Source organism: Sceloporus occidentalis, unplaced genomic scaffold, assembly GCF_023333645.1.
Source record: "Sceloporus occidentalis isolate IW3139 unplaced genomic scaffold, rSceOcc1.0.p SCAF_2, whole genome shotgun sequence".
Taxonomy (NCBI): domain Eukaryota; kingdom Metazoa; phylum Chordata; class Lepidosauria; order Squamata; family Phrynosomatidae; genus Sceloporus; species Sceloporus occidentalis.
In genome coordinates, this window is record NW_028316982.1 from 57,977,577 (window position 1) to 58,002,317 (window position 24,741).

Sequence of the window (24,741 nt, forward strand, 5' to 3'; positions counted from 1 at the left end):
GCACACATGGACTTGCATTTCCATGTTAATCTGTCATGCAAGCTTGGAAGCAGGACTAACTAGTCAGAGGTCCAAAACACACTGCAGAAATAATCCAGTTGGAGACTGCTTTAAGTGCCCTTGCTCAATGATAGGGAATTCTGGGAACTGTAGTTTTGTGAGACATGTAATAATAATAATAATAATAATAATAATAATAATAATTTATATCCTGCCTCTCTACACAATGCAGTTGGGGTGGCTTACAAGGTTAAAATATACAGTCCAATGCCCCAACCCACCCACCCCCTTAAAATACAATGAAACAATGTGAAATTTAAAACATACTTTAAAAAACAATTCAATAAACTGGTGAAGTCAGAGGTCGGCATTTGATTTTCCTTCTGATGGCCAGGGGACTATTCATGTAGCCTTTTCTGTCAGGTAGCTCTGGTGCCATGATAAACTACAATTCCCAGGATTCCCTAGCACTGAGCCAGGGCAGTTAAGGCAGTCTCAAACTGGATTATTTCTGCAATGTGTTTTCAACAGAGAGGAATGCAAAGCCAGAGATCCACCACATGGCCAAAGTAGCTTCCTCATTTCTAGTTACTTATCAGTGTAAAACCGTAAAACACTGCTCATTCACTCAACTAAATAAGGACCTGAAAATTTCTTTTGCCCCAAATGTCAAATACAGCTTTGAACCACCCCACATTGCATGGGAAGAACAGTCTTGCCCCACAGCCAAAACAGATGTCACTGCCTGCAGCAAATTGTTTACTTAGAGGTTTCCATAGCATTTGCTCTATTGGGCCCTGTGGACTTCTTGATACAAGATCAAGAGAGGACACCTATATTTAATAAGGACAACAAGGACTAGTTGTGCTATTCTTGATACTATATCTGTTCATAACAACTAGGCTAGAAATAGGAAACAGCTTGAAAGCTCACTGCAGATGGATGCACCAAATAGCACTGGCTGAGAGGTTCACATAACAGTTGGCTAAAGGACAGCATTTTCAGTTACAATTGGTATCCATATTTTCCTTGATTAATAAACACACATTTTTCTCATCTAGCTAGCGAGAATAACTCCTTATCAAAAAACAAAACATAACAAATCTCTGGGGTGATTTTAATTTATTTTTGTCAGAGCTGTAACGTTGTTCTCCATCCCGCAAAGGATCCTGGATCTCTCTACTTTATACTTGGTGAACACATCTCTAGTTTGGCTGCATTTATACTCAAAACTATAAATGAAATCTGAAACAGCAAGGTTTTTGCTTGATTTTCCTTTGATATGATAAATCAACATTTAAAAAATACACATAATGTCTAATTTGCCTTGCAGAAATAATGCAGTTTGACACTTCTTTAACTGCCATACTATGAAATTCTGGGATTTGTAGTTTTGTGAGATATTTAGCCTTCTCTGCCTTAGCACTCAGGTTACACAAAAATTTACAAATCCCAAGATTCCATGAGATGGAGCCATGACAGCTCCATGGAATCCTGGGATTTGTAAATTGAGGAATAGCTAATACTCCAGAGGACAGGATCAAAATTCAAAATGACCTGAATAGACTAGAAAGCTGGGCCAAAACTAACAAAATGAATTTCAACACAGAAATGTAAGGTACTACACTTAGGGCAGAAAAATGAAATACACAGACATAGGATGGGGTACATCTGGCTGAATGAAACTACGTATGAAAGGGATCTGGGAGTCCAAGTAGACCACAAGTTGCACATGAGTCAACAGTGCTAACAAGGCCAATGCGATTTTAGGCTGCATCAATAGAAGTATAGTGTCTAGATCAAGGGAAGTAATAGTGCCACTATATTCTTCTTTGGTCAGGCCCCACCTGGAATATTGTGTCCAGTTCTGGGCACCACAATTCAGAAAGGACATTGAGAAACGAGCGTGTCCAGAGGAGGGCGACTAAAATGGTGAAAGGTCTGGAAACCTTGCCCTATGAGGAACGCCTTAGGGAGCTGAGGATGTTTAGCCTGGAGAAAAGGTTAAGAGGTGATATGATAGCCCTGTTTAAATACTTGAAGGGATGTCATAGTGAGGAGGGAGCAAGTTTGTTTTCGGCTGCTCCAGAGACTACAATGCGGAACAATGGATGCAAGCTGCAGGAAAAGAGATTCCACCTCAACATTAGGAGGAACTTCCTGACAGTAAGGGCTGTTCGACAGTGGAACACATTCCTTCCTCTGAGTGTAGTGGAGTCTCTTTCCATAGAGGTCTTTAAACAGAGGCTGGATGGCCATCTGTCAATGGGGATGCTTTGATTGTGATTTCCTGCATGGCAGAATGGGGTTGGACTGGATGGCCCTTGTGGTCTCCATGATTCTAAGAGTGTAGTGTGGCAATCTAGCTAGAAACTGCTCTTTGAGGGATTTTGGACTTCAGCTCCCAGAATCCCAGACCACTGGCCAACATGGCTGAGGCTTCTGGGAGATGAAGTCCAAAATCTCTTAAAGAACACAGTTTGGGGACTCCATTGGGCCCTTGTTATCCGCTGGGGTTCAGTTCCATGATCCCCCGTGGATAACAAAACCTGTGGATGCCCAAGTCCCATTAAAAACAATGGCAAAGCAAAAACGATGCCCCTTACATAAAATGGAAAATCAAGATTTGCTATTTGGAAATTATATTTTTTAAAAAAGCATTTGCTTGAATCTGTGGATAAAATTATCCGTCGATAAGGAGGGCCAGCTGTACTTGTATTGACGCAGGCTAGAATCGCATTGGCCTTCTTCGCTGCCGCATCAAGCTGCGGGCTCATGTCCAAACATGTGGCCTCCTAGATCCCCTTTCACAAGATGCCAGGCGTCTTATAGTGTGAAATGCTGAAACGGGGAGGACATGTCCTGGAAATGGAGGACCCTGGCCAAATTCCTATAGTGTGAGGCACTTCAGGAGCAAGGACTCCTCCAACTCTCTCCTCAGCCCCTCCATCTGCCTGGGGGCTTCCCCCTTTGGTGGGGCCCATGGAGGCCAGTCCAGGCCGGCTCCCCGTATCCCCAGCGCCGCCCTTTCCTCCCTAGTCTCCGCCTGCGCGGCCTCGCCTCTTCCTCCTCACTAGGCCTCAGTCAGGAAGGAGGAGGAGGAGGCCTTTCATGGCGGCTGCGCGGCCTCTCTGAGGGAAAGCCTCCTGCTGTTGCCTCCCTCCCTGCCTGGCTTGGTTGGCGCTGAGGGGCTGCCCTGCGGCCTTCCCAGGCTCCTCTGTGCGCCCAGCCGGTGAGTCGGGCAGAGGGAGCCCCGGGGCCTCCTTGAGCTCTCCTCTCTCCAGGGAGCATGACTTTGAGGGTTGGGGGTATGGCTTTGCAAGGAGAGGAGGAGGAGGAGGGTTCAAGGCAAGCTGCCCCCAAGTTTGTTTTCTTTCTTTGGGAGGAAGCCCTCCAGGGAGCCCCCCAGGAAGGCTCTTCCCTTCCTCCCCTGCATTCAAGATGCTGCAGAGCCTCCAGCAGCGTTCCTTGCACCCAGAGCCTCCTAATAACAATAATAACCCACTGTTAGGGTGGCAAGGGAGCTTGGAGCTCCTTGGGGGATGAATGGAGGAGAAAAGTTGCTAGTAGGAGCTCTGGGAAGTGTTAGTTTGGAAAAAGCAGGATGCAGAGGGACCTTGGAGCCCCCTTAGAGCCTGGGTTTTGAGCAGAGTTGGTTGGGAAAGATCAGGATGCCAAAGGGGTCTTATTGTAGCCCCTTGGAGACTCAGTGGAAAAGTTGGTTGCCTGAGCTTTGAGCAGTGTTCGTTTGCAAAATCAGGATGCAACAGGGATCCTGTATCCCCTCCATGACTAAATGTAAGAGAAAAGTTGGTGGTAGGGGCTTTGAGCAGAATTAGTTTATCTTGTAGCCCCTTGGAGACTCAGTGGAAAAGTTGGTAGACTGAGATTTGAGAAGTGTTGGTTTGAAAATAGCAGGGTGCAAAGGGATCTTGTAGCCCTTTGGAGACTAAATGGAAGAGAGAAGTTGGTAGCCTGAACTTTGAGCAGAGTTAGTTTGGAAAAATCAGGAGGCCAAAGGATCTTGTAGCCCCTTGGAGACTAAAAGTAAGAAAAACAATTGGTACCTAGAGCTTTGAGAAATGTTAGATTGGGAAATTAGGATGCCAAGGGATCTTATAGCCCCTTGGAGACTAAATGGAAAAATTGGTAGCTTGAGCTTTGAGCAGTGTTACTTTGGAAAAATCAGGAGGCCAAGGGATCTTGTTGCCCAGTGACTCCCCCTCTGGTCTTCCAGGTGTTTTGGACTTAAGGTCCCAGCATCTCTGACCATTGACTAAGAGCCCATACAGACAGGCCCAAAATAAAGCTGCTTCAGGTCACTCTGGAGGTATACTGTTTAAATGATTGGACTAAAGTGCAGCTTTGGCGCAGCGTCTGGCCTCTTAAAATGTGTGTGTCATTTAAACAGCATACCTCCAAAGAGACCTGGAGCAGCTTTATTTTGGCCTGTGTACGGGCCTTAGGTTGGCTGAGGCTGCTGGGAGTTGAAGTTCAAAACATCCCGAGAATCACAGTTTGGGAACGACTATAGCACTGCCTTGAAGACTCACTGGAAGAGGGAAGTTGGCAGCATAAGCTTTGAGCAGTGTTACTTTGAAAAATCAGGATGCCAAAAGGATCTTATAGCCCCTTAGAGACTAAATGGAAAAGTTGGTAGCTTGAGCTTTGAGCAGTGTTAGTTTAGAAAACCAGGATGCCAAAGGATTTTATAGCACCTTGGAGACTCACTGGAAGAGAGAAGTTGGTAGCCTGAGCTTTGAGCAGTGTTAAGTTTGGAAAATCAGGATGCAAAGGGATCTTGTAGCCCTTTGGAGACTAACTGGAAGAGAAAAATTGGTAGCCTGAGCTTTGAGAAGCGTTAAATCTGGAAAAATCAGGATGCAGAGGGATCTTATGGCACCTTAGAGACTAACTGGAAGATAGAAGTTGGTAGCATGAGCTTTGAGAAGTGTTAGTTTAGAGTAGACAATAAGGATGCCAAGGGATCTTGGAGACTAAATGTAAGAGGTAAGTAGGTAGCAGGAGCTTTGAGCAGTGTTCATTTGGAAAAATCAGGATGACAAGGGATTCTGAAGCCCCTTGGAGACACTGGAAGAAGAACTATGAGCAGTGTTAGCCTGAAAAATCAGATATTGCAAAGGGATCTTGTAAATTCTAGGAGACTCACTGGAAGAAAAGTTGTTAGCCTGAGCTTTGAGCTGTATTAGTTTGGAAAAATTAGGATGCCAAAGGATCTTGTTGACTCTTGGTGGAAGAGAGAAGGTTTTAGGTATAGCTGTGCTAGTCTGGAAAATTAGTATGCAAAGGAATCTTGTGGCATTTGTGAGACTTAACATGCAGTTGAGGAAGTAGGCTGAAGTTGGTGCCAACCTTTCTCTTTCACTGAGTCTCCAAGATGCTACAAGATCTCTTTGCATCCTGCTTTTTCCAGACTAACATGGCTGTGTCTCTGAAACCTCATTCCAAGTTAAGAGGCCTTTTAACTGCAAATTATGTTTTGCAAACCAGTCTTTCACATACTCCATTGATTTCACTAGGGCTTTGGAGTGCCACAGGCTATCTGGTTCTATCATGAAAATTGACCTGGCTGCTTCCCATTCATTGCAGTTGATTTAACTGTGTCTAATTTTTGCATAGGGTCAGGTGGTTAAGAGTGCAAGGGTGAAGTCTTGATTGTAGGATTTCTCTAAATTTATAAAGGAACTTCCGCAGGGAGACTTCCCAAGTGCCCATAGGACTCAAAGCCACCCTAATCCAAGAGAACACCCTACCAAGTTGTGAATACTGCTGGGTGCAATGGCTAGGGAGCTAGTTTACTGTATCATTGTGAGGAAAAAAACCTGTTGGCACTGTAATTGTGTTTTGATGCACACTTTCCTGGAGTGAAGTTTGTCCCAAATACATGGCATAAGATTATGGCTATGAAGATGACTTCTATAGGGGCTGAATGGTGTGAGTTAAAAAAACAAACTTCTTCATATGTCATGAAAACTGTTTTGTAGCAGTGTCTTGATGTTGCAGTTTGTGCACCCTGTCATAAGGACTTACAGTGGGTCAGTTGTCAATCTGTTCTTACTTTGGTGTTCCAGGATTATATGACTGTAAAGATTATAAAATGTGAAGTGAGAAATTGAAATTAATCCTATTATGCCAAAAGCAAATATTAGGATAACCTTGTACAATCGAATATTATAGAAAGCTGAGCTGAAATAAAATGCTACTTTTCACTGTCTAAAGCAGTTTTTATTTAACAGGGCCTAAATACCCTAAAGGTGCCAGATCCCATCTGATCTTGAAAGCTGAGCAGGGTCAGCAGTGGTTAGTACTTGGATGAGAGACTGCCAATGAATACCAGGTGTTGTAGGCTGTATTTCAGAGGAAGGAACTGGCAAAACCATCTCTTGAGTATCCTTGCCTAAGAAATCCCTATGAAATTCATGGGGTTGCCATAAGTCAGCAGGCAACTTGAAGGTACATACATAGACACAGTAAAAGGCTGAAGATACTGAGAAGCTTTCCAACCAAGGTCCAGTGACATTAGAGGGAAATCAGATACTGCATTTCTGATATATCTGAGGTAAAATACTAGTTAATTCATGATAGTCTTAACTGTGTGTTTGTAATACTTTCACAAGGGTGCTTATGTACATCCCTACCCTAAATATCACCAACACTTTATTACCTCAGTTAAATAAGCAGTGAAAGGAATGTTCCCACTTTTGTTGCCCCTGCTAACTGTAGTGGAAACCTCCAAGGTTGGTTCTCCAGTATGAAATTAATGGGAAAGGAGGTATGTTTTGCATGAGATGCTGTCTGCACCCTTCCTTATGCTCAGACACATTCCAAACCAGTATCAGGTCTGTCCTGAACCTGTAGCTGGTATACAGCTGGCCCTCCACATTTGCAGCTTTAACTTTTGTGGATTTGATTGTTTGTGGTTTTGATTAATATGTTACCTCTAGGAATCTCTAAGTCCTTCAGCACAGTTTTGCTGGAAGTTGACCATAGAGTTGTGCTGGAGAACCTAGAAGTTCCTAGAGAAAACACTTCTCTGGACATTTGTAGATCCTCCAGCATGATTCTGTGATCAACCTCTGGCAGATATTGACCATAGAGTTGTACTGGAGGACCTGGAGATTCTTAGACAGATGTTCCCTTGGGTAAAAGAATAGTGCTTTTTATTGGCATTTTTTCCACATTCACAGGGGCCCTTTACCCTACGCCAGCAAATGTGGAGGGACCACTGTAGATTAATTCTTCCCTCTCCACTAGTCATTGACATCAATGTGAAATAATCCCTCTCTGTCCCTCTGTGTATGAAAGTGAAAAGTTAGGAGGAGAATTAAAACAAAGCAATGCAAGTCCTTCCTCTCTTTTTCCCTGTTTGCATAAATCCTGTAAGTCTTTGGATACTTCACAACCTCTGGTATTTGGAACTTGCTTTACATTTACCTTGTTTATCCTGTCAGGATCTCTAGCCAAAATAGGTTTTACTGGATTTTTAAAAAGTGTTTGAAGCTGTACCTTGGAGAAGGTGAGAGAATCTCATATAAACATAATCAGTAACACTACAGCAGTAGATGGATAGATGTGTTTGTGTGAGTTCTTCACCATGGTTTACTGATGCTTATGTTGAATGAGAATGTATTTTCTCTCCCACAAGTGCACAGTATTTTGGAAACTGAGCCTGTACAAACAGGCCAAAATAAAACTGCTTCGGGTCACTTTGGAGGTATGCTGTTTAAATGATGCATGTGTCCTAAGAGGACGGAAGACATACCAAAGCCACTCTCCAGCCCTAAGGACTGGAGCACAGCTTTGGGACAGCTCCTGGCCTCTTAAGACACATGTGTGATTTAAACAGCATACCTCCAAAGTGACCCGAAGCAACTTTATTTTGGCCTGTGTATGTATGGGCCCTGAGATAAAGCTTTTGTTTTGTTTCATTTTTTAAAGAGTTTTATCAGTTAACACAAAGGAATTGTAATTCAAAATTAGGTTTGGATGAGCTTAATAACTTAACAAATCAAGAGTGGGCAACCTGCAGCCCTTCGGATGTTGCTGTTGAACCTCAGTTTCTGTCAGCCAACACAACCAATGGTCAAGAATGATAAGAGCTGAAATCCAGTTGCATCTGGAAGATTATAATTTGCCCACCTCTATAATAGAATTTCAGCATTAGTAAAATAGTTGAGACACTCTTTTGTTCCCAGTCAGAGGGTTCTTATGAAGTGACCTTAGATACAGGGAAGCTTTGAAGGTGTTTTTTAATTTAATGTCTGTTGTGTTTTTCCTTCCTTTCCTCCAGTAAAGAGACCAAACATGTCAGGAGTCAAGAGGACTATAGAAGAGATGGACCCAGATTATGAGGAGATTTCAGTTGTGCATTCAAATAAACATCACAAAGCAGCTGAACAATCAGGTAGATGTTTATTTCTAAATTAAGATGTGGAATCCAGAGAAGAGGAGTCTGTCTGTGGGCTGACTTTGTAGCAGATTGAACAAACATGCAGAGAGTTCTTCTTTTGTATCACACACCAACACAGATTACTTTTAATATATTATAATTACTGTTAAATTGAAGAGTTTGGCGGGTCAGGAAACTCAATCACATTTCATTTGCACGTGAGCTGAAATACTATTGTGTAGTATTTATAGAGGCCTCCTATCCATAGGGGTCACCATAAATGCAAATAACAGCAACAACAATGGAGAGTTGTGTGGAGTAGCAACTTTGGAAGTGGGAGGTAGTGTGGGAGATTAGATCTTTTTAAAATATTCCACACCACAATCATGTTTGTGATTACACACACAGATGCTATTTATCTTTTTTTTTAAAAAAAAAAAAAAGAAAAACTTATAGAGATGCTACTTTATAATTTACAAAATTATCTAGAGTCAATATGCATGTTTAGTATAGTGGTTCTTGTATGAATTGATGAAACTTTGGTGGGGTACAGACCGCCAGAAAGAGGCGCCTCCCCGGCGCCTTTCTTTGCTTCACAGGAGCGCTGCAGTAACCCATTTGCGTGGTGCTGCTGTGGAGCAAAAAAGGAGTCCCAGAAGCGGCTCCTTTTTGCGGCACCACTGTGACACCGCAAAGCTCCAGAGCCAGTGCGATGACGTCACAGCTGTGCTGCCCCATCTGGAAGCGGCGCAGCTGCAGCGCCCTCATCATGTGCGAGGGTTGCCGGGCGTGTTGGTGCTCCATTCACCAGGCAACCCTCGCATGTGACAAGGGTGCCGCAAAGGCCCATCTGTTCCGGGCCTTTGTGTCCAAATAGATTCTTGATACAGATTTCCTAAGAAGCTAGATGCCCTCCAGATATTTTGGACAGTGCCACCCGTAATCCGCAAACATTGGCCATTCTGATTAGTTCTTATTGGAGGTAGTACAGAATAAGGGTGCCAATTTATCTATCCCTTGATTAAGTGATTTATTATTTTGCAAGTTCCTCTAGTTTATATTTCACTAGGTGGCTACCGTCTTGTTGGTCTTGGAAATATATAAATTAGGGCCAGAACAGACTGGGAAGAAGGGGTGGCTTGAATCTGCCCCTGCCAAAAATGCATTAGGGCCATGGCAAACAAACACCGTGGCCCCAATCTGCCTTGAACTCAGTGGAAAAGATCCACTTCTTTTTGAGATGAGAAAAAGCCAGCTTTCCCAGCCCCGCTGCAGCCCCAGGGCAACTTTAAGACACTTCAGCAACGTGCAGCATGTAAACGCCATACCACTGGACTGTCTTGAAGCCACCCATGTCTAGGCAGCCAGGTGGCTTCCAGGCATTACCTGAGTGTGCAGCGTGTAAACGCCATGCTCCCAAGACACCCAAAAGGTGTCTTTAACTGGCTGGCTGTTCTGGCCCTTAGTCTTGCAACTGTTTATGTTCTGAAATATTCTTTTATTGTTCCTTCATGACGCATTTCAACATTACAGTGATGTATATTTTTGGCTTATTTTTCACACACTAGGAACAAGGACAGTGATGTAATGTTAGACATGGCCTTAAGTTTCTTCTACATAAGAATTGTCATCCTCTTTCTTGGCTTTTTGTGTGTGCATAGCTCGAGATGCTGCAGTACAGAAGATTGAAACGATTATTAAAGAGCAGTTTTCAGTAGAAATGAAGAACAAAGAACATGAGATTGAAGTTATAGATCAGGTATATAGACCGCATGCTTGAGATTTATTGTGATGGGAAGCAGTGGCTTGTTGCAATGACTGTGCTTCATAAAAGTATTCTCTCCCTTTCTTACAGCGCCTTGTTGAGGCAAGAAGAATGATGGATAAACTGCGTGCCTGCATTGTTGCAAACTACTATGCCTCTGCTGGTCTTCTTAAAGTTGGAGAGGTAAACATTCTTATAGTTTTTGCCCCTCCTCAAAAGGTGACAGTGAGTGAAAAAAAGTTGTCTCGTCTGATTTTAGAACATTTGGTATACATAGTTTTTTGTGGGTTTTTCGGGCTATGTGGCAGTGTTCTAGAAGAGTTTATTCCTGACGTTTCACCAGCATCTGTGGCTGGCATCTTCAGAGAATGCTGACCTGGACGAGAGAGAGTGTCTGTGTCTGTGTCTGTGTGTGTATCTATACACACACACACACAGTGTGATCCTGTGTAAGGAGGAGTGATTCCCATGTTAATCTGTGTATTGTTCTGTTGTTGATGACCGGGCCTCAGGATAGGAGGATATGCAAAAGAGGATTAGTGTCTGCTAATTGGTGATCATTGTTTGCTGGGAAAGCCCCTGACCGGTTTCTCATTTGCACTTGCTGAATCCTGGTTTTGGTGTTCTTCAGGACTGGTAGCCAAATTTTATTTACTTTAAGGGTTTCTTCTTTCCTATTGAAGTTGTCCAAGTGTTTGTGGATTTCAATGGCTTCCCTGTGCATTTGGTATACAGTTTTTGAAATGCAGCCATTGTGGAGAAGGGGTGCCATACTTGGGAAACATGATTATCACCACCTGTTAATCACCCCTGTACTAGACTATCTAAAAGTGTTGGTCAATTATGCTTTAAAACAGTTTGGGTTTTCTTTTGGTAAAATGTTATACAGTGCGCCCGCATTATACGCGGGCGTGCTATACACAGACTTGAGCGTACATGCTCAAGCCGCAGGGAGCACGTGCGGCGCACGGGCGGCACATCCCATTCGAATGAACAGGGGGGGCGCCCATGGCGTGTGTGCGCCACTTCACACACAAGCCCCATTAATTTGAATGGGGCTCAAGCATAGGTGGAATTCGGCTTACGCGAGGGGGGGTCCAGAAAGGATCCCCCGCGTAAGGCGAGGCTCATCTGTAATAGTACCAGTACAGATTGAAAGTCATTTTGTTACTCCAGGAACATGAAATGCCTTATGTGTATAAAAAACTACAATATTTTTATTAAACATAAACACAATCACAAACATATTTTGTAAATATATCTAAAATACAAACAATAATAACAAATAAGAAATACAACCAAACTATTAAACAAAAAAAATACACTACTGATTTCCTTCCCTCACTAGCTGATGGATATATACCACTATTACGCTACATCCTTATATGTAATAATATAAGGATGTAGCATATCTATGTATCTATATCCCTATATTTAATAATATATTTAATCCCCTACAATATATCAATCTGTCTATTTTACAAAAGCTAAAATTTATTTGTATTCCCAATGTGATTGCAAGTATGTAATGCAGTTATATAATTTTATTTGGCTTAAAATTATGTTTTGTATGTGAAATGTACAGCTTATCCAGCTAATAATTACAAATTAAATTTAGTTTTTAACATTTTTAGATTTTAGATACAAATGGAGCTACAAGGTCCTGAACTGCAAGGAACCTATTTGATTTTGCCAGTTTCGTAAAAGCAGGCAAAACCAATAAAAACAAAAAAATCCAACTGCATTACTAAAAAAGAGACAATTGTTTTGTCTTCTCTCCATAGTGTCATGCATGGTTATCATAAAAAGAATGAAGAAAAAGGAAAAGAAGGCCAGAAATAGCATTGATCAGATACTGTATGTTGTCTTACATAAGAGTCTTCCTGTCGCATAGTATTATGGCTGTCCCCCAAAACCTGGGGTTGTCTGTATGGGCCAGAATCACCATGTTCCCCCTCCCCCAGCCTCCTGTCATCCTGTTTGGATGACACAGGCCAAAACTATGAGGCCAGGATTGGGCTCAGTCCTCTCAGATCAGATGTTGATCCAGTGAATCTGGCTCAATCCTGGGGTAAAAAGTCCTTACTCTAGGCCACTTTGACCTCTGGTTTGCCAGGGAGTCTCCTGGAAATTCGGTGTCACGCTGGCTGTTCAGATGGCCCCCACATGCTTCTTACTTTTCTGCGATGTCAGTCCTACTGAGAAGCTCCCCATTGTCACATATAATGTGGAAACAGGGTCCCTGGCCACAGGGATACAGTCAGGCATTCCATTTGTCTATCAGATGTGGCAATGGGAAGCTTCTCAGTAGAAGTGATGGTACAAAAATGTAAGAAGCCTGCACTGGTAGTGGGTCCCCAGCTAAGGCATGTAAACACCCACTTATTCCAGCACTAACCCAGGGACCAGCCCTGATGAGCACTTAGGCCAGATAGCACGGTTCTGCCCCTGCTGTCCTGGCTCATCTGTTCAGGGCTTAGTCTTAAACATTTTACTAATCATTGTCAAACATACAAAATGTTCCCTGGCTTATTTCTTCATTTTCTTTTTCAATTTTCTTTTTCTTTTTGTGGAAAAAAAAAGAATTCAGAAAAAAATTGAATTTTTTCCTGAATTTTACAGATTTTGTTCTGAAACTTTGTATCTCTAAGCCTTAGAATCTGAAAGGTTACTGGCAGTCACATCAGGAGTGGTCAGATCTGAATTTATTGGCAAATGGATATACTGGTAATTTACTATAGTTCACTAAAGCTTTCAGCAAACAATAGCAATAAAAATAATTTCCTCCTGTTTTGATATGAAGAAAACAAGAAGTCACCAGGAGTGGATTTTTATGTGTAACAATGGTGTGTGTGTCTTTTTCATCAAGCTCTGATAGATCTTGGGGTTTTAGTATAAGAAACAAATGTACAAAAAAGTCAGTGCTGCAAATTTGATGTCTGCCCATTCCTGAATGATTAGCTATGTTGTCCTATTATAGGAGACACCCCTTGTTCTATTGTGATATTTTATTATAGTCTGTTCTGGAGCAAAATTTAAATTGTCTACCTGATGTGTTACTGTAGGGGATCAAGACATGTGATCCAATGATGTTTAACCATCCTGCTATCAAGAAATTTTTGGAGTCTCCTTCCCGATCATCATCTCCTGCTAACCAAGGGTCAGAAACTTTGTCAGTTAACCATTCAGAGAGTGAATCATCTCAGCACACGGACTATTTGATGGGAAAGGACAACGGTAATCTGGATGCAGAAGATAGATTGCCACACAAACTCAGTCAGAGACTGAGTAAGAATTCTAGTCAGGTAAAATGGGAGCAAGGTATTAAACTCAGGTGGGGGGGGAATACATTCTTTGTATTTCAGAGCAATCATGGTTATGAGCCATTATTTGCTGCTGCTAGGCTTTTGGGATCTCACCGAGGTTGTTTCCCTAAAGGGGCATAAAAGCTTTGTTAGCTCTGCTGTAAGAACAAGGTCAAGTAAGCATGCATTCCTCTTTGCTATGTATTTGCTCCTGATGTAGCATTATATACAGTGATAATTTCATAGTTGCTGTACTTTGGCTTCATCATTCATTACATAATGTCACTCCAGGTTAGCACATTTTCTGCAGTTTTTGGCACATTCAGAACAGAGAGAAGACTGGGAAACAGTCCGCCATCATACCACACTCTTGAATATGGTTAAAAAAATGGTTGCTTTTCCTTAGTGAAATGAAAACTCCCCCTTTTTAGCATGTCTTTTCACTAAATAAGGTAGAAAAACAGAGCACAGACTGAATTTGGCCTTCTAATTCATCAGCAGCTTCACATGTCTATGTCCTTAATAATGCAAGGTTAGTTGAACTTTGAATGAGATTATTTGGCAAAGTGAATAGCGGGGGATTTTGGGAGCTGCAGTCCAACAACACCTGGAGGGCTGCACTTTGGTCAAGCCACTATAGCCACACATTTAAGTGATTCAACCCCTGCCTCGTTAGTCTCCATGTATTGCTGCTCTAGCACTGGCTTGAATACTGTTGAACTGTAAAAAATAAATAATGTAGGCTGACTGTCTTATTCTTTACTTTTGTACTCTTGCCAGTTGGGTGCTTTTTGACATGCAGATTGCTAGCATATTATAATTTCTTAGTAAACTTCCGTAGTTTACATTTGCATTTCTCTGCTTAATTTTTAAAACAAAACATCTACTCAGGGGCAACATAGGCTAGTTTAGCTAAACCCTGTCAATTGCAGTGGTGTCCCCATGCCTGGTGTCACCTGGTGTGATGAGCTGCTGTGTGTGTGTGTCTGTGTGTGTCTGTGTGTTGGTGGCCACCAAATGGTGCACTTGTCCTTCTTCACCACGGCAGTGGCCTCCTGAGGAGGGAGCCACTGCCATAGTGAAGCCAGGAGCGGTACGCTCACCCCTTCCTACTCAACAGCTGGAGGGGGACCCAGCTGGGTGTCACCCCTAGTCTGAAGTGTCACCCAATGCAGGCCACACCCATGAAGTGATGCCACTGGTAAATTGTCTAGTTTCTCCTGTCATCAGCCATTGAGAGCGTGGTCCTTAATTTTATAAATTATTCCACCATAAAGTATATACTACTTTTTAAAAAAATGTCCAGAACTGACATTATTTTAATTTTTTTTTAAATTATTGCATTAGCCACTTCTATCTATCTTGTGATTGTTCTGCATTCATTGAATTAAAAAAGTGTATTGTATCTGGTTTTTTCTAGCATAAGGGGAAATGGTTAGAGTAAATGTGTACTGAAATAGAGTCTTACACCTTTCATTCTCAGAGCACCTCTGGTGTTGCAAGAGATCACAAAGTGGGTCAAAGGAAGGGTAATCTCTCACGTGAGGAGCATTCACGACTGTTTGTGAAGAAAACCATTGTGGTTGGCAATGTCTCCAAGTCAGTATCTGGACTCTTTCTTTATCTATTGATCTATCTATCTATCTATCTATCTATCTGTCTATCATCTATCTATCTAAAATATTTCTAGCCCACCCTATATTAAAGGAACTCATGATGGTATAACATTCAAAACAATTTAACACCATTTAAAACAATTGGAAATAATGGAAACTATAATGAATTTGGAAATTGGATAAAATCAATTAGGGCTCAAAGTCTTGAATAAAAAGCCATGCCTTGACTTGGTGCTTAAATGACACCTGTGTTGGTGCCAATATTTATTTCAGAATGGGGAGAGTGCCATTTTTTTAAAAAATGATTCAGTCCAGTTTTCAGGCAAAAATTTTCAGACAATCACTCCTGTTGTTGTCCAAAGTGCATGATGATGTTGTGTGTCTTCAAGTCATTTCTGACCTATGGCAACCCTAACTTGACTCTATCTTGGGGTTTTCTTGGCACGTTTGATCAGAAGGAGGATTGCCATTGCCATCATCTGTGGTTGAGAGAGGAGAAACTGAGAAAAAAGAAAGTATTTTGGCACACTGGGGTGTGTGGCCCACGGGAAGTAATGATGGAAAATTCACCCTTGGCACCTGCACTGTTGCTCACCCCTGGATTGACTCAGGCCTGGTATTGAAGCTTCTGTCTCTGGAGACTTTGCAGTGCATGCAATCTGTGTGATAAAACAAAATACTGAAGATATGTAATACCAAGGTATCAAATTTAGATGGTCTTACAATATAATATCTAAAGGAAAGGATTAATTTTAAAAGGGAGTCACTGAATACAAAATATTCTCCCTCTGATTTTCTGATGGGCAGTCCTGTGGAGGTGGGGAAAATAACATGGTGGATTACCCTCTACCTCTTAAATCCTGGTGGGCTAGTGCCATCCAAGGCAGAAGCAGGGAAGGGAGGAGGCTTTTTTCTTTTTCCCCATGCCATTTTTGTACAGAGTTGCCCCATCATTTTTCTCACAGTTGGTTTCAGTGGGAGAAAATAAAATTGTTGTTATTGTTGTTAATTAATTTATATCCTGCCCTTTCCCCATTACTGGGTCCCAAGGTGACTTTAAAAAGTTAAAACAAATGCAATTAAAAACAGCTATAAAAAGAAGTTAAAATATATTTTAAAAATTATTAAAATATAGTTAAATGTTACCCAGAGTTAAAGCCCATTGAAACAGGGTTATTAAAAGACAGCTGATAAAAACCAGCAAAACAAACCACAACCAGTATGTTATTAAAGGACCTCACAGTCAGTTCCTGGAAAGGTTTTCAGAACAGAAAAATTTCACTAGGCAGCAAAATGACAACGTGAAAGTCATCCTAGCCTCCTTTGGGAAGAAGTTCCAAAGCCTGAGAGCAGCCATCAATAAGGCTGTTTTCCACATTCCCACCAAACAAATCTGAGAAGATAGAGGGACAGAGGAGAGACTCCCCTGAAGGTCTTAGAATCCAAGCAGTCTCATATAGGCACCAATTCCATGGCTGGCATAATTATTTATCCCTGCTAGCAACATGTTGGGAAGATGAATGGACTTTCAAACCTGCTTATTGACAGATATGGAAGACCACCACATAAAGTGGCCCACCAGTCAAACTTCCCAGGATTTTTTCACATATACACATATACATACACATATATATGGTGGGGCAGAATTTATATTAGTGATGTGTTTTTCCTTCTCCAGATATATTCCTCCTGATAAGAGAGAAGAGAATGACCAGTCCACTCATAAATGGATGGTGTATGTACGAGGGTCCCGGAGAGAACCCAGCATCGATCATTTTGTTAAGAAAGTCTGGTTCTTCCTTCATCCCAGCTACAAACCAAATGATCTTGTTGAAGTCAGGTAATACAGCTCTTGATGAAACTTCCAGATTGTCCCCCACCCTCCACTAAGTGATGTGTTTTCAAAAGTTCAGCGACTGTTCTGTGTCTCCCTTCTTATCTCTCTCTCTCTGATATTTTTCAGTGGTGACTTCCAAGTCAGTGGAGTGGTGAAACCACTGTGTGTTTTACTCTAAACTTTAAAGGAAGGTGATGTACCCTGCCCCCAAAATAGGTTCAAGAGCTTGGGTAATTTTAATGATTACTATAAAACCCAAAGCAGATTCACCTCCCCTCTGATACAGAAGCTACCAGCTACTGCTGTATTTTTCTCCTCCATCAGTGTATTGGAGATTCATCTACTGTTACAGGTTGGGTCTCCCTCCATACATTGGGCCCTCCATATTAGCTGGGATTAGGGGTGTAGGACCTCTGTGATAGTGAAAAACTACAGTGGACCCTTGTTATACGCTGGGGTTTGGTTCCAAGATGCCCCGTGTATAACAAAATCCGTGTATGCTCAAGTCCCATTAAATATAATGACATAGCAAAATGGTGTCCCTTATAAAAACTGGAAAATCAAGGTAAATTTACATTTTTTTGGAACATTTTCAAACCGTGTATGCTTGAATCCATGTATAAAAAATCCGTATATAAGAAGGGCTGACTGTACAAATTAAAAAATACTCTTTTTTTTTTTTACCTAAGAGAACACCTCTCTGGGAATCTGTAGGTCCTCCAATGTAACTCAGTAGACAACATTTGGCAAAATTTGACCATAGAATTGCACTGGAGGGCCTACAAATGCCTAGAGCAGTGTTTTCTCGACTTAGAACCTCTAGTGTGGTTCTGTGGTCAACTTCTGGCAGAGTCGTGCTGGAGAACATAAAGATTCCTAGAAAGAACATAGTAATTAAATCCACAAATAATCAAATCTGCAAAAGTCAAAGCTGCAAATGGGGAGGGCCAACTGTACTCCAGAATCCAAAATTGTCCAGTGGTTGGCTGAAATAGTAACACCTTTGCTTTCTGATGGTTTAGTGTACACAAACTTTATTTCATGCACAAAATTATTTAAAAATATTGTATATCAAATTACCTTCAGGCTATATGTATAAGGTGTATACAAAACATAAATGAGTTTCATGTTTAGACTTGGGCCTCATCTCCAAGATATCTTACTATATATATGCAAATATTCCAGAGTCTGAAAAAATTGAAAAAATCTGGAATCCAAAACACTTCTGCTCCCAAGCATTTTGGATAAGGGAGACTCAACCTGTACTTATTTGTTCTGTATAGGAGCAGCATGACAGAATGGATAACTAGTTATGTCTGGAGCAGACAGCCTAGGTAGAGCAGGGAAACAGTACTGCAGTTGCCATGTTGAAAAGAAAAGCTACAATACTTTCACTTTCCACAAGCCAGGCACCATGTGGGAAATGGCTGTTGAGCCAGCTGACTATCTTGTCATAGTCCTTGTTGCATAGGTGGCGAGAGAGAGAGAATGTGATTAATTAATTTAAACTAATTGTAGCAAAGAGACTGTGCACCAAAGAAGGAGATGAATAAACACCTGAAATGCCTTTATTTATGTCTCCAGTGCCAGGGTGTTTTCTTCAAGTAAGCCTCACCAACCCTGATGTTGAATGGATGCCAAAAATCCCAATATTTCCTCTTCAGAATCTAAATCTTAATACATCTGAAAAAGCAGAAGCTGGGTGAAGGGAAGGGTTAGGAATGTCCAGATAAACTGATAATGGGCTGCATTCCTGAAGGATTTCATCTTAAATCCCCATATATTTTTATGGAGAGCGGGGGCATATAACTGTCTCTTGCCCATTGCTTGTATCATTGTGTTGTTTAGAAGACAAACCCCAGGAGACGCTGAATAACCTCATTTTCTAGCAGCGATTTTTCCAATCAAAATCACTCCACCCTAACCTACAGATGTTAATGTTTACCAAGCAGGACAAAAAACACTGAGAAGAATAGGTAGTAGAGAGAGTACTTAAGCATCTCCTTACCAACACCTCCTCTCTATACAAAGTTGTAGTGTTCGGTGACTATTTTTCTTGCATAGTGATAAATGTGTGCTATATACTTCAGGGGTTTGGGAACACCCTGTGTCAAGATGATCTCCTTATGTGTTTGCTAAATCCTTGTAGAGTCATGTAATCGTACAAAACAATTAAAGAGTTTTTATATGTTTAATACTAGAGGGTCCCTCAGATTCTCTAGTAAGGTTGCTAGTACTTCAGCATTTTATGAGTACTCCAGTTACCACAGTGACGCTTCACTGCTCCCCTTCCTGACAAAAGTCTTTCTGCTTTTTCTTCTCCACCTGCAAGCAGGTCCAACATGATAGTAAGAAGATAGTTTTTTAAAACTTATGTTCTGTTTTGTGAAGATGAGGATTTATTTCAAAAAGTATTTCCTTTGCACAGAATTGTTTCTAAAAGTAATAAAAGCTTCTGCAATTGCCTTATTCCTAGAGAGCCCCCTTTCCACTTGACCAGACGAGGCTGGGGAGAGTTTCCTGTGCGAGTTCAGATTCACTTTAAGGATAGCCGGAACAAAAGAATCGATATCATACATCATTTGAAGGTAGCTTTGCTTCAGTGGTAATGCTTACAGGACAGAATTTCATTTTGTTTGTGTGTCCACTGGGAGATCTTGGGCAAGTCACATACTCTCAGCCCCAGAAAAAGGCAATGGCAAACCCTCTCTGAACAAATCTTGCCAAGAAAACTCCCTGATAGGGTCACTATAAGTTGGAAACAACTTGAAGTAACACAACAACAACAACAAATGTGTTTACGCATGTGTGCTACCATAAAAACTAACATGGTAATCATTCTTCTCTTGTTAATTTTGTCTTTGTTCAGAGAGTTTGTGTAACTTATAACATCAAATGCATGCACAGGTGGTGCCTATGCAATAGCACTTGGGATTTAGCTTTTTTTTTTAATGGATTTTAAAATTTTGATAACAAAAGGCTTATCTGCATGAGCGATTTACCCCAAATTCCCTCAGGCTCAGTGTGCCCTTTTTGCAAGACACAGGGCCAAAACCCCGAATTGAGTCTGGATGGTCTTCATGATGCCTATACCTTATTCGGAGCTTCCTCTCCGAACCCTTATTTAAATAACTCATCTTTTGCTGTGGTTTTTTTTACTCTCTTTGCAGCTGCCTTCACTCGCGGTTGCATGAGAGCCACCTAGCAGGGGTGAGTTACTCTGAGGTCAGAGTCGATAACATGGCTGGGCACCTCATTATGAAAGCAGTAGTGCCAGGTGGTGAACAAGTACCGTGTGGGAAGACAACTGCCAGTCGTTTGCTGCAAGAGCTAGAAAACTGCAGCAAAAGAGAGCGGGGGTGGTGGGGGTGTTCAGGGCCAGAAACAAAAGAAAGAGGAGAGGGAAAAGGAAACATTTTTTTTAAAGAAGGGAAAAAGTAAAGGGCAAGTACGTGTAACATGAACATGAGCTAGGCATATAAATTAATTTATTTAAACTGACCATACTTCAAAAAATACATTTTCAAGAAATTGCTGTCTATAAAATACACACTTATGCATCTTGGACTGCCTGAAGGAAGAGGCCCCTCCCTCCTAAACTGTCATCTCGGCCTCAGAGGGAGCCATCAGGCAGACCAGCAACATCTTGGACTGCCTGAAGGAAGAGGCCCCTCCCTCCTAAACTGTCATCTCGGCCTCAGAGGGAGCCATCAGGCAGACCAGCAACATCTTGGACTGCCTGAAGGAAGAGGCCCCTCCCTCCTAAACTGTCATCTCGGCCTCAGAGGGAGCCATCAGGCAGACCAGCAACATCTTGGACTGCCTGAAGGATGAGACTTCTCCCTCCTTTAACTGTATTTTTATTGTATTAACGATTTTACTGTACACCGCTATGATCATCGCGGAATAGCGGTCTATAAATAAAACATATTATTATTATTATTATTATTATTATTATGCAAGGCTAAATTAGTAAGTTTGCCTGAGCAATAAACAATAAATGATGAAATGTTTATTTTTTCCAACCTTAGAATCCTTTTCCCACAGAGAAAGCATGCAAAAAGCCAATAACCTTGACTCTCAGTTAAATTCTTTGTTTTGGGAAGGATACATGCATCTACAAATTTCAAAGTTTTTCTAATACAAAATTAATACTTTATAATACATCCAATAAAAAGAGTTAACCACTGAATATGTCCACATCTTAATCTGCCTGGAAATGTTATCAATATTAGTACATTACCACCATTTAGTTGAAGTAGAAGTAGAAAGTTTCCTTCTAAAAAGTTGTAATGGTGTCCTGTCCACTTGAAAAATCAGGATTTGCTGGATGAAGTATGGCTTTGGGTCTACAGATATTTTAGATATTAAAGCTAGGCTAGTTTTCACTTGGTTAATTTGCACAGCACAATCTAAATGGTGCATCTGCAATATAGAAATAATGTAGTTTGATGCCACTTTAACTGTTGTAGCTCCACCCTCCAGAATCCTAGTTTTACCATGTCTTTAACTGCCCAAGAGTGCTGGTGCCTCTCAAAACTAAAAATTGCAGGATTCTGTAGTATGCAGCCGTGGCAGTTAAAATGGTGTCAGACTGCCTTATTGCTGCAGCTTAGATACACCCTAATCCTCTCTTTAAATAAAAAAAAATTTTTTTAAAGTTAAAGGCAAGGGGATGCAACATGTTTTTTTTTAACCACAGGGCATTCCCTCTCCTGACAATCTCCTGATGAGATTTTCCCTGAAAGGAAATACTGACATGAAAAAAATAACTTTTTCCAGCCATATTCATCAGTGGACTTGAAGATACTCACATGAGTGTACATGCACATGCACAGACAGAGCTTCAAATTATTGTGAAGGTCATTTTGTATTTTAATCCTGCTTTCCAGTAGTGCTTGAGAGCTACTGATGTAGTAGTTTGAGTTCAGGACTAGGGCTCCAGGAGATCAGGGTTCACATCCCCACTCAGGCATTGAAACCCACTGGGTGATCTTGAGCAAGTCGTATTTTTTTCAGCCTAAAAGCAAAGCAATGAAAAACTCTGACTACAACTTGTCAAAAAAAAAAAAACAACCCCTAGGATAGATTCAACATACCTCAATCAGGCTTGACTTGAAAACATTTAACAACAGCAGTTTCAAATCTGATGAACATATAGCTATTTCAGTAATGAAGAAGGTGACTTTCACTGGGTCCTCCATGAAACATTATGCTTTTAATTGCCTCTCAATGTGATACTAATTCATTCTGGTTCATTCTTTCTTAAAATATTTGTATTCCACTCCATACCCAAGGATCTCAGGGTAGTGTACAATAAATTCAAACAGGTCAAAATGATTTAGAACAGTAAGAATAGTTTAAACAGTCTAAAATTACATTATACAATTCGATGACAGTTTAGATGTTGCTTTTCTGGTAATCTGATATTTATAAAGTTTTCCTTATTCCAATATTACATGACAGGCATTGGTTTGAGACAGTACACACTATATTCTTTTTTATGTGGCACATTCAACAAATATTTGGGAAGAACAAATACATCAATTCAAACTGTTGAAAATCTGGCCAAAGCTCTAAGAACATTTGGAACAACTGAAATAACATAGATACAGCACATTATTTGGTAGTGTTAAAATCAGCCTTAGCCTAATGTGATCTTATCAAGATATACAAAGTAGATAATATGCTAGTATGGTGAAGGAATAAGTTTTAGCATTTTAGTAAATGGTAACAAAGTATTTGTGTGTGCTTATCTCTGGAAAATTCTGCATCACAGGTTTGCAGAAACATGCGGCACATACACGCGAGAGAAAATTTTATTCCTGTGTATCTGTGAAATCATCTGTGTTTATTTGCTCCTCTTTCTATTTGAAACAGTAATATTGTGCTTTATGTGTTTGTTTCATGCAGTTGGATAGAACATACACTGGTCTACAGACGCTAGGTGCTGAAACGGTATGATTTTTAAAAAGGTTTTTTAGACTTTTCTTGTAAAAGTTATGAAACTTTCCTTGCAATGAAAAAAAAAGTGAAAAAATATGGCTGGTCAATGACTCACAGGAAAGAACCTATCACTACTCTAAACTTCATCTGAGATGCCCAAGTTTTCCTTTCTTGTACCATTCTGAACAGGATGGGGAATATGCAACCTTCTGGAAACTGTTGGATTACAGTTAGTAGTTTGCGTGTTGAAAAGCAATGTGAATTGTGTATTTTTATTGACTGAAAAGTAATTGGATTGACTCCCAATTAGTGTGACTTGTGCCAGCATTGGTATACATGTGCTTCCAGACTGAAATTCCTATCATGTTTCACCATTGGCTGTGCTAGGTAGAGCTGGTGGGACTTGTAATCCAACAGTTTCCAGAAGGTTGCATATTCCCCATGCTGTTCAGAATGGTACAAGAAAGGAAAACTTGGGCATCTCAGATGAAGTTTAGAGTAGTGGTAGGTTCTTTCCTGTGAGTGGAAGGGAGAGGGCATTCAGTCCTGAACATCTGGGGAGGGAACTGAAAAACTAAAAAAGAAAGTTTCTTTTTTTAAAAAAATAGGGCCAAATCTTAGTCCTCACTAGAGAGGATCTGTTAGAATGGAACTTGATAATCAGATCTCATTGTTTTCAGTGGGCATACTCTAGGTAGGATTGATGTTAGATATGTCCCATTATAGTTAGAGAGCATGTGCATTTCCCCATATTATTCTTTCTTTATGTGTAATTAATTCTGACATTTGTCATTCCCAGCTACTCAGGCTGAGTCAGTATAGAACATAGCAGAAATAAGACAATATGATCCTTTAGACCAGCGGTTCTCAACCTGTGCTCCAAAGAGCCCTTAGGGCTCCTCATGCACTTCCCGGGTGCTCTGCAGCCAGGCAAATGAAAGAAATAAAAATTGAATGAAATTAAAGAATAAGAAACAAAAAGTAACATCACTCCTAAACACCATTAACTTGTAAGAGATAGGGTAGGCCTCTTAGGAGGTCCGCCATAGAAATTGATTTTAAAAAGGGCTCCACAAGTCAAAAACTTTTGGAACCCCTGCTTTAGACCAATGATTTCTCAAAACTTGCTTTCCAGATGTTTTGAATTTCAGCTTCAAGAATCCCTGACCATTGGCTATACTGCCTGGAAGATTCTGGGAGCTGAAATCCAGAACATCAGGAGGACCAAATATTTAGAACCATTGTTTTAGTGCATTAGATTTGACATTCGTGCTGATTGCAACGAACACAATTTAACCAAAATTTGCTCTTCTGGTGCATCTATTTGGTTCATTTTAAGTGTTTCAGCACAATTACTTCCAAAGCAAGCACTCCTGCTGGTGGATGCAGGCTTCTAAATGTCCTTAATACCAAAGTATATTACAAATCCTCTCTGCAGATTTTTTTTTCTTTTTAAAATGGGTATAGTTGCCTCACAGTACTCTTCCTTTGCCTCCTGAAAGGTTGTGGATGTTGAGTTGCATCGTCATTCTCTGAGAGAAGAATATCTGTTCTCCCACTCATCAGATTCTGATCTTTCTGATGCCTCCAACTCATTGCATTTGCCATTAAATATGCCAGCTCCTGTGAAATCATCTTCACCAATAAAGCAAATACATGAACCTATTGCAGATGCTTCTACTGAAAAAGGTAAAGAAAAATACTTGGGTGGGTGAAGTAGACAGCCTGGGGAAAAAGAGCATGAGCAGATACAGATGTATCTGTACAAACATTTTAACACACTGATGTTGTAAAACACATATGGATTCTCATAGCTTATAGAACCATTGAGTTGGTAGACCTCAAGACCATCTTCTAATCCA

At 40.9% G+C, this 24,741-nt stretch overlaps 1 protein-coding gene across 5 annotated transcripts in view; it reads left to right on the top strand.

The window, feature by feature from the left end:
• The first annotated feature begins 3,099 nt into the window (after positions 1 to 3,099).
• YEATS2 (YEATS domain containing 2) overlaps positions 3,100 to 24,741 on the top strand; it is a 69,120-nt gene continuing 47,478 nt past the window's right edge. For 2 of the 5 annotated variants that reach the window (XM_089509569.1, XM_089509572.1), the window contains exons 1-10: positions 6,392 to 6,580; positions 8,312 to 8,425; positions 10,072 to 10,169; positions 10,266 to 10,358; positions 13,241 to 13,480; positions 14,964 to 15,079; positions 16,775 to 16,936; positions 19,410 to 19,521; positions 22,847 to 22,891; positions 24,382 to 24,568. In XM_089509569.1, coding sequence (XP_089365695.1) covers positions 8,326 to 8,425; positions 10,072 to 10,169; positions 10,266 to 10,358; positions 13,241 to 13,480; positions 14,964 to 15,079; positions 16,775 to 16,936; positions 19,410 to 19,521; positions 22,847 to 22,891; positions 24,382 to 24,568 — 1,153 coding nt within the window. In that variant the 5' untranslated portion in view covers positions 6,392 to 6,580; positions 8,312 to 8,325. Of the gene's footprint in view, positions 3,233 to 6,391; positions 6,581 to 7,477; positions 7,538 to 8,311; positions 8,426 to 10,071; positions 10,170 to 10,265; positions 10,359 to 13,240; positions 13,481 to 14,963; positions 15,080 to 16,774; positions 16,937 to 19,409; positions 19,522 to 22,846; positions 22,892 to 24,381; positions 24,569 to 24,741 lie in introns of those variants that run through there. The other 3 variants (XM_089509570.1, XM_089509571.1, XM_089509573.1) reach the window with 3 other exon arrangements.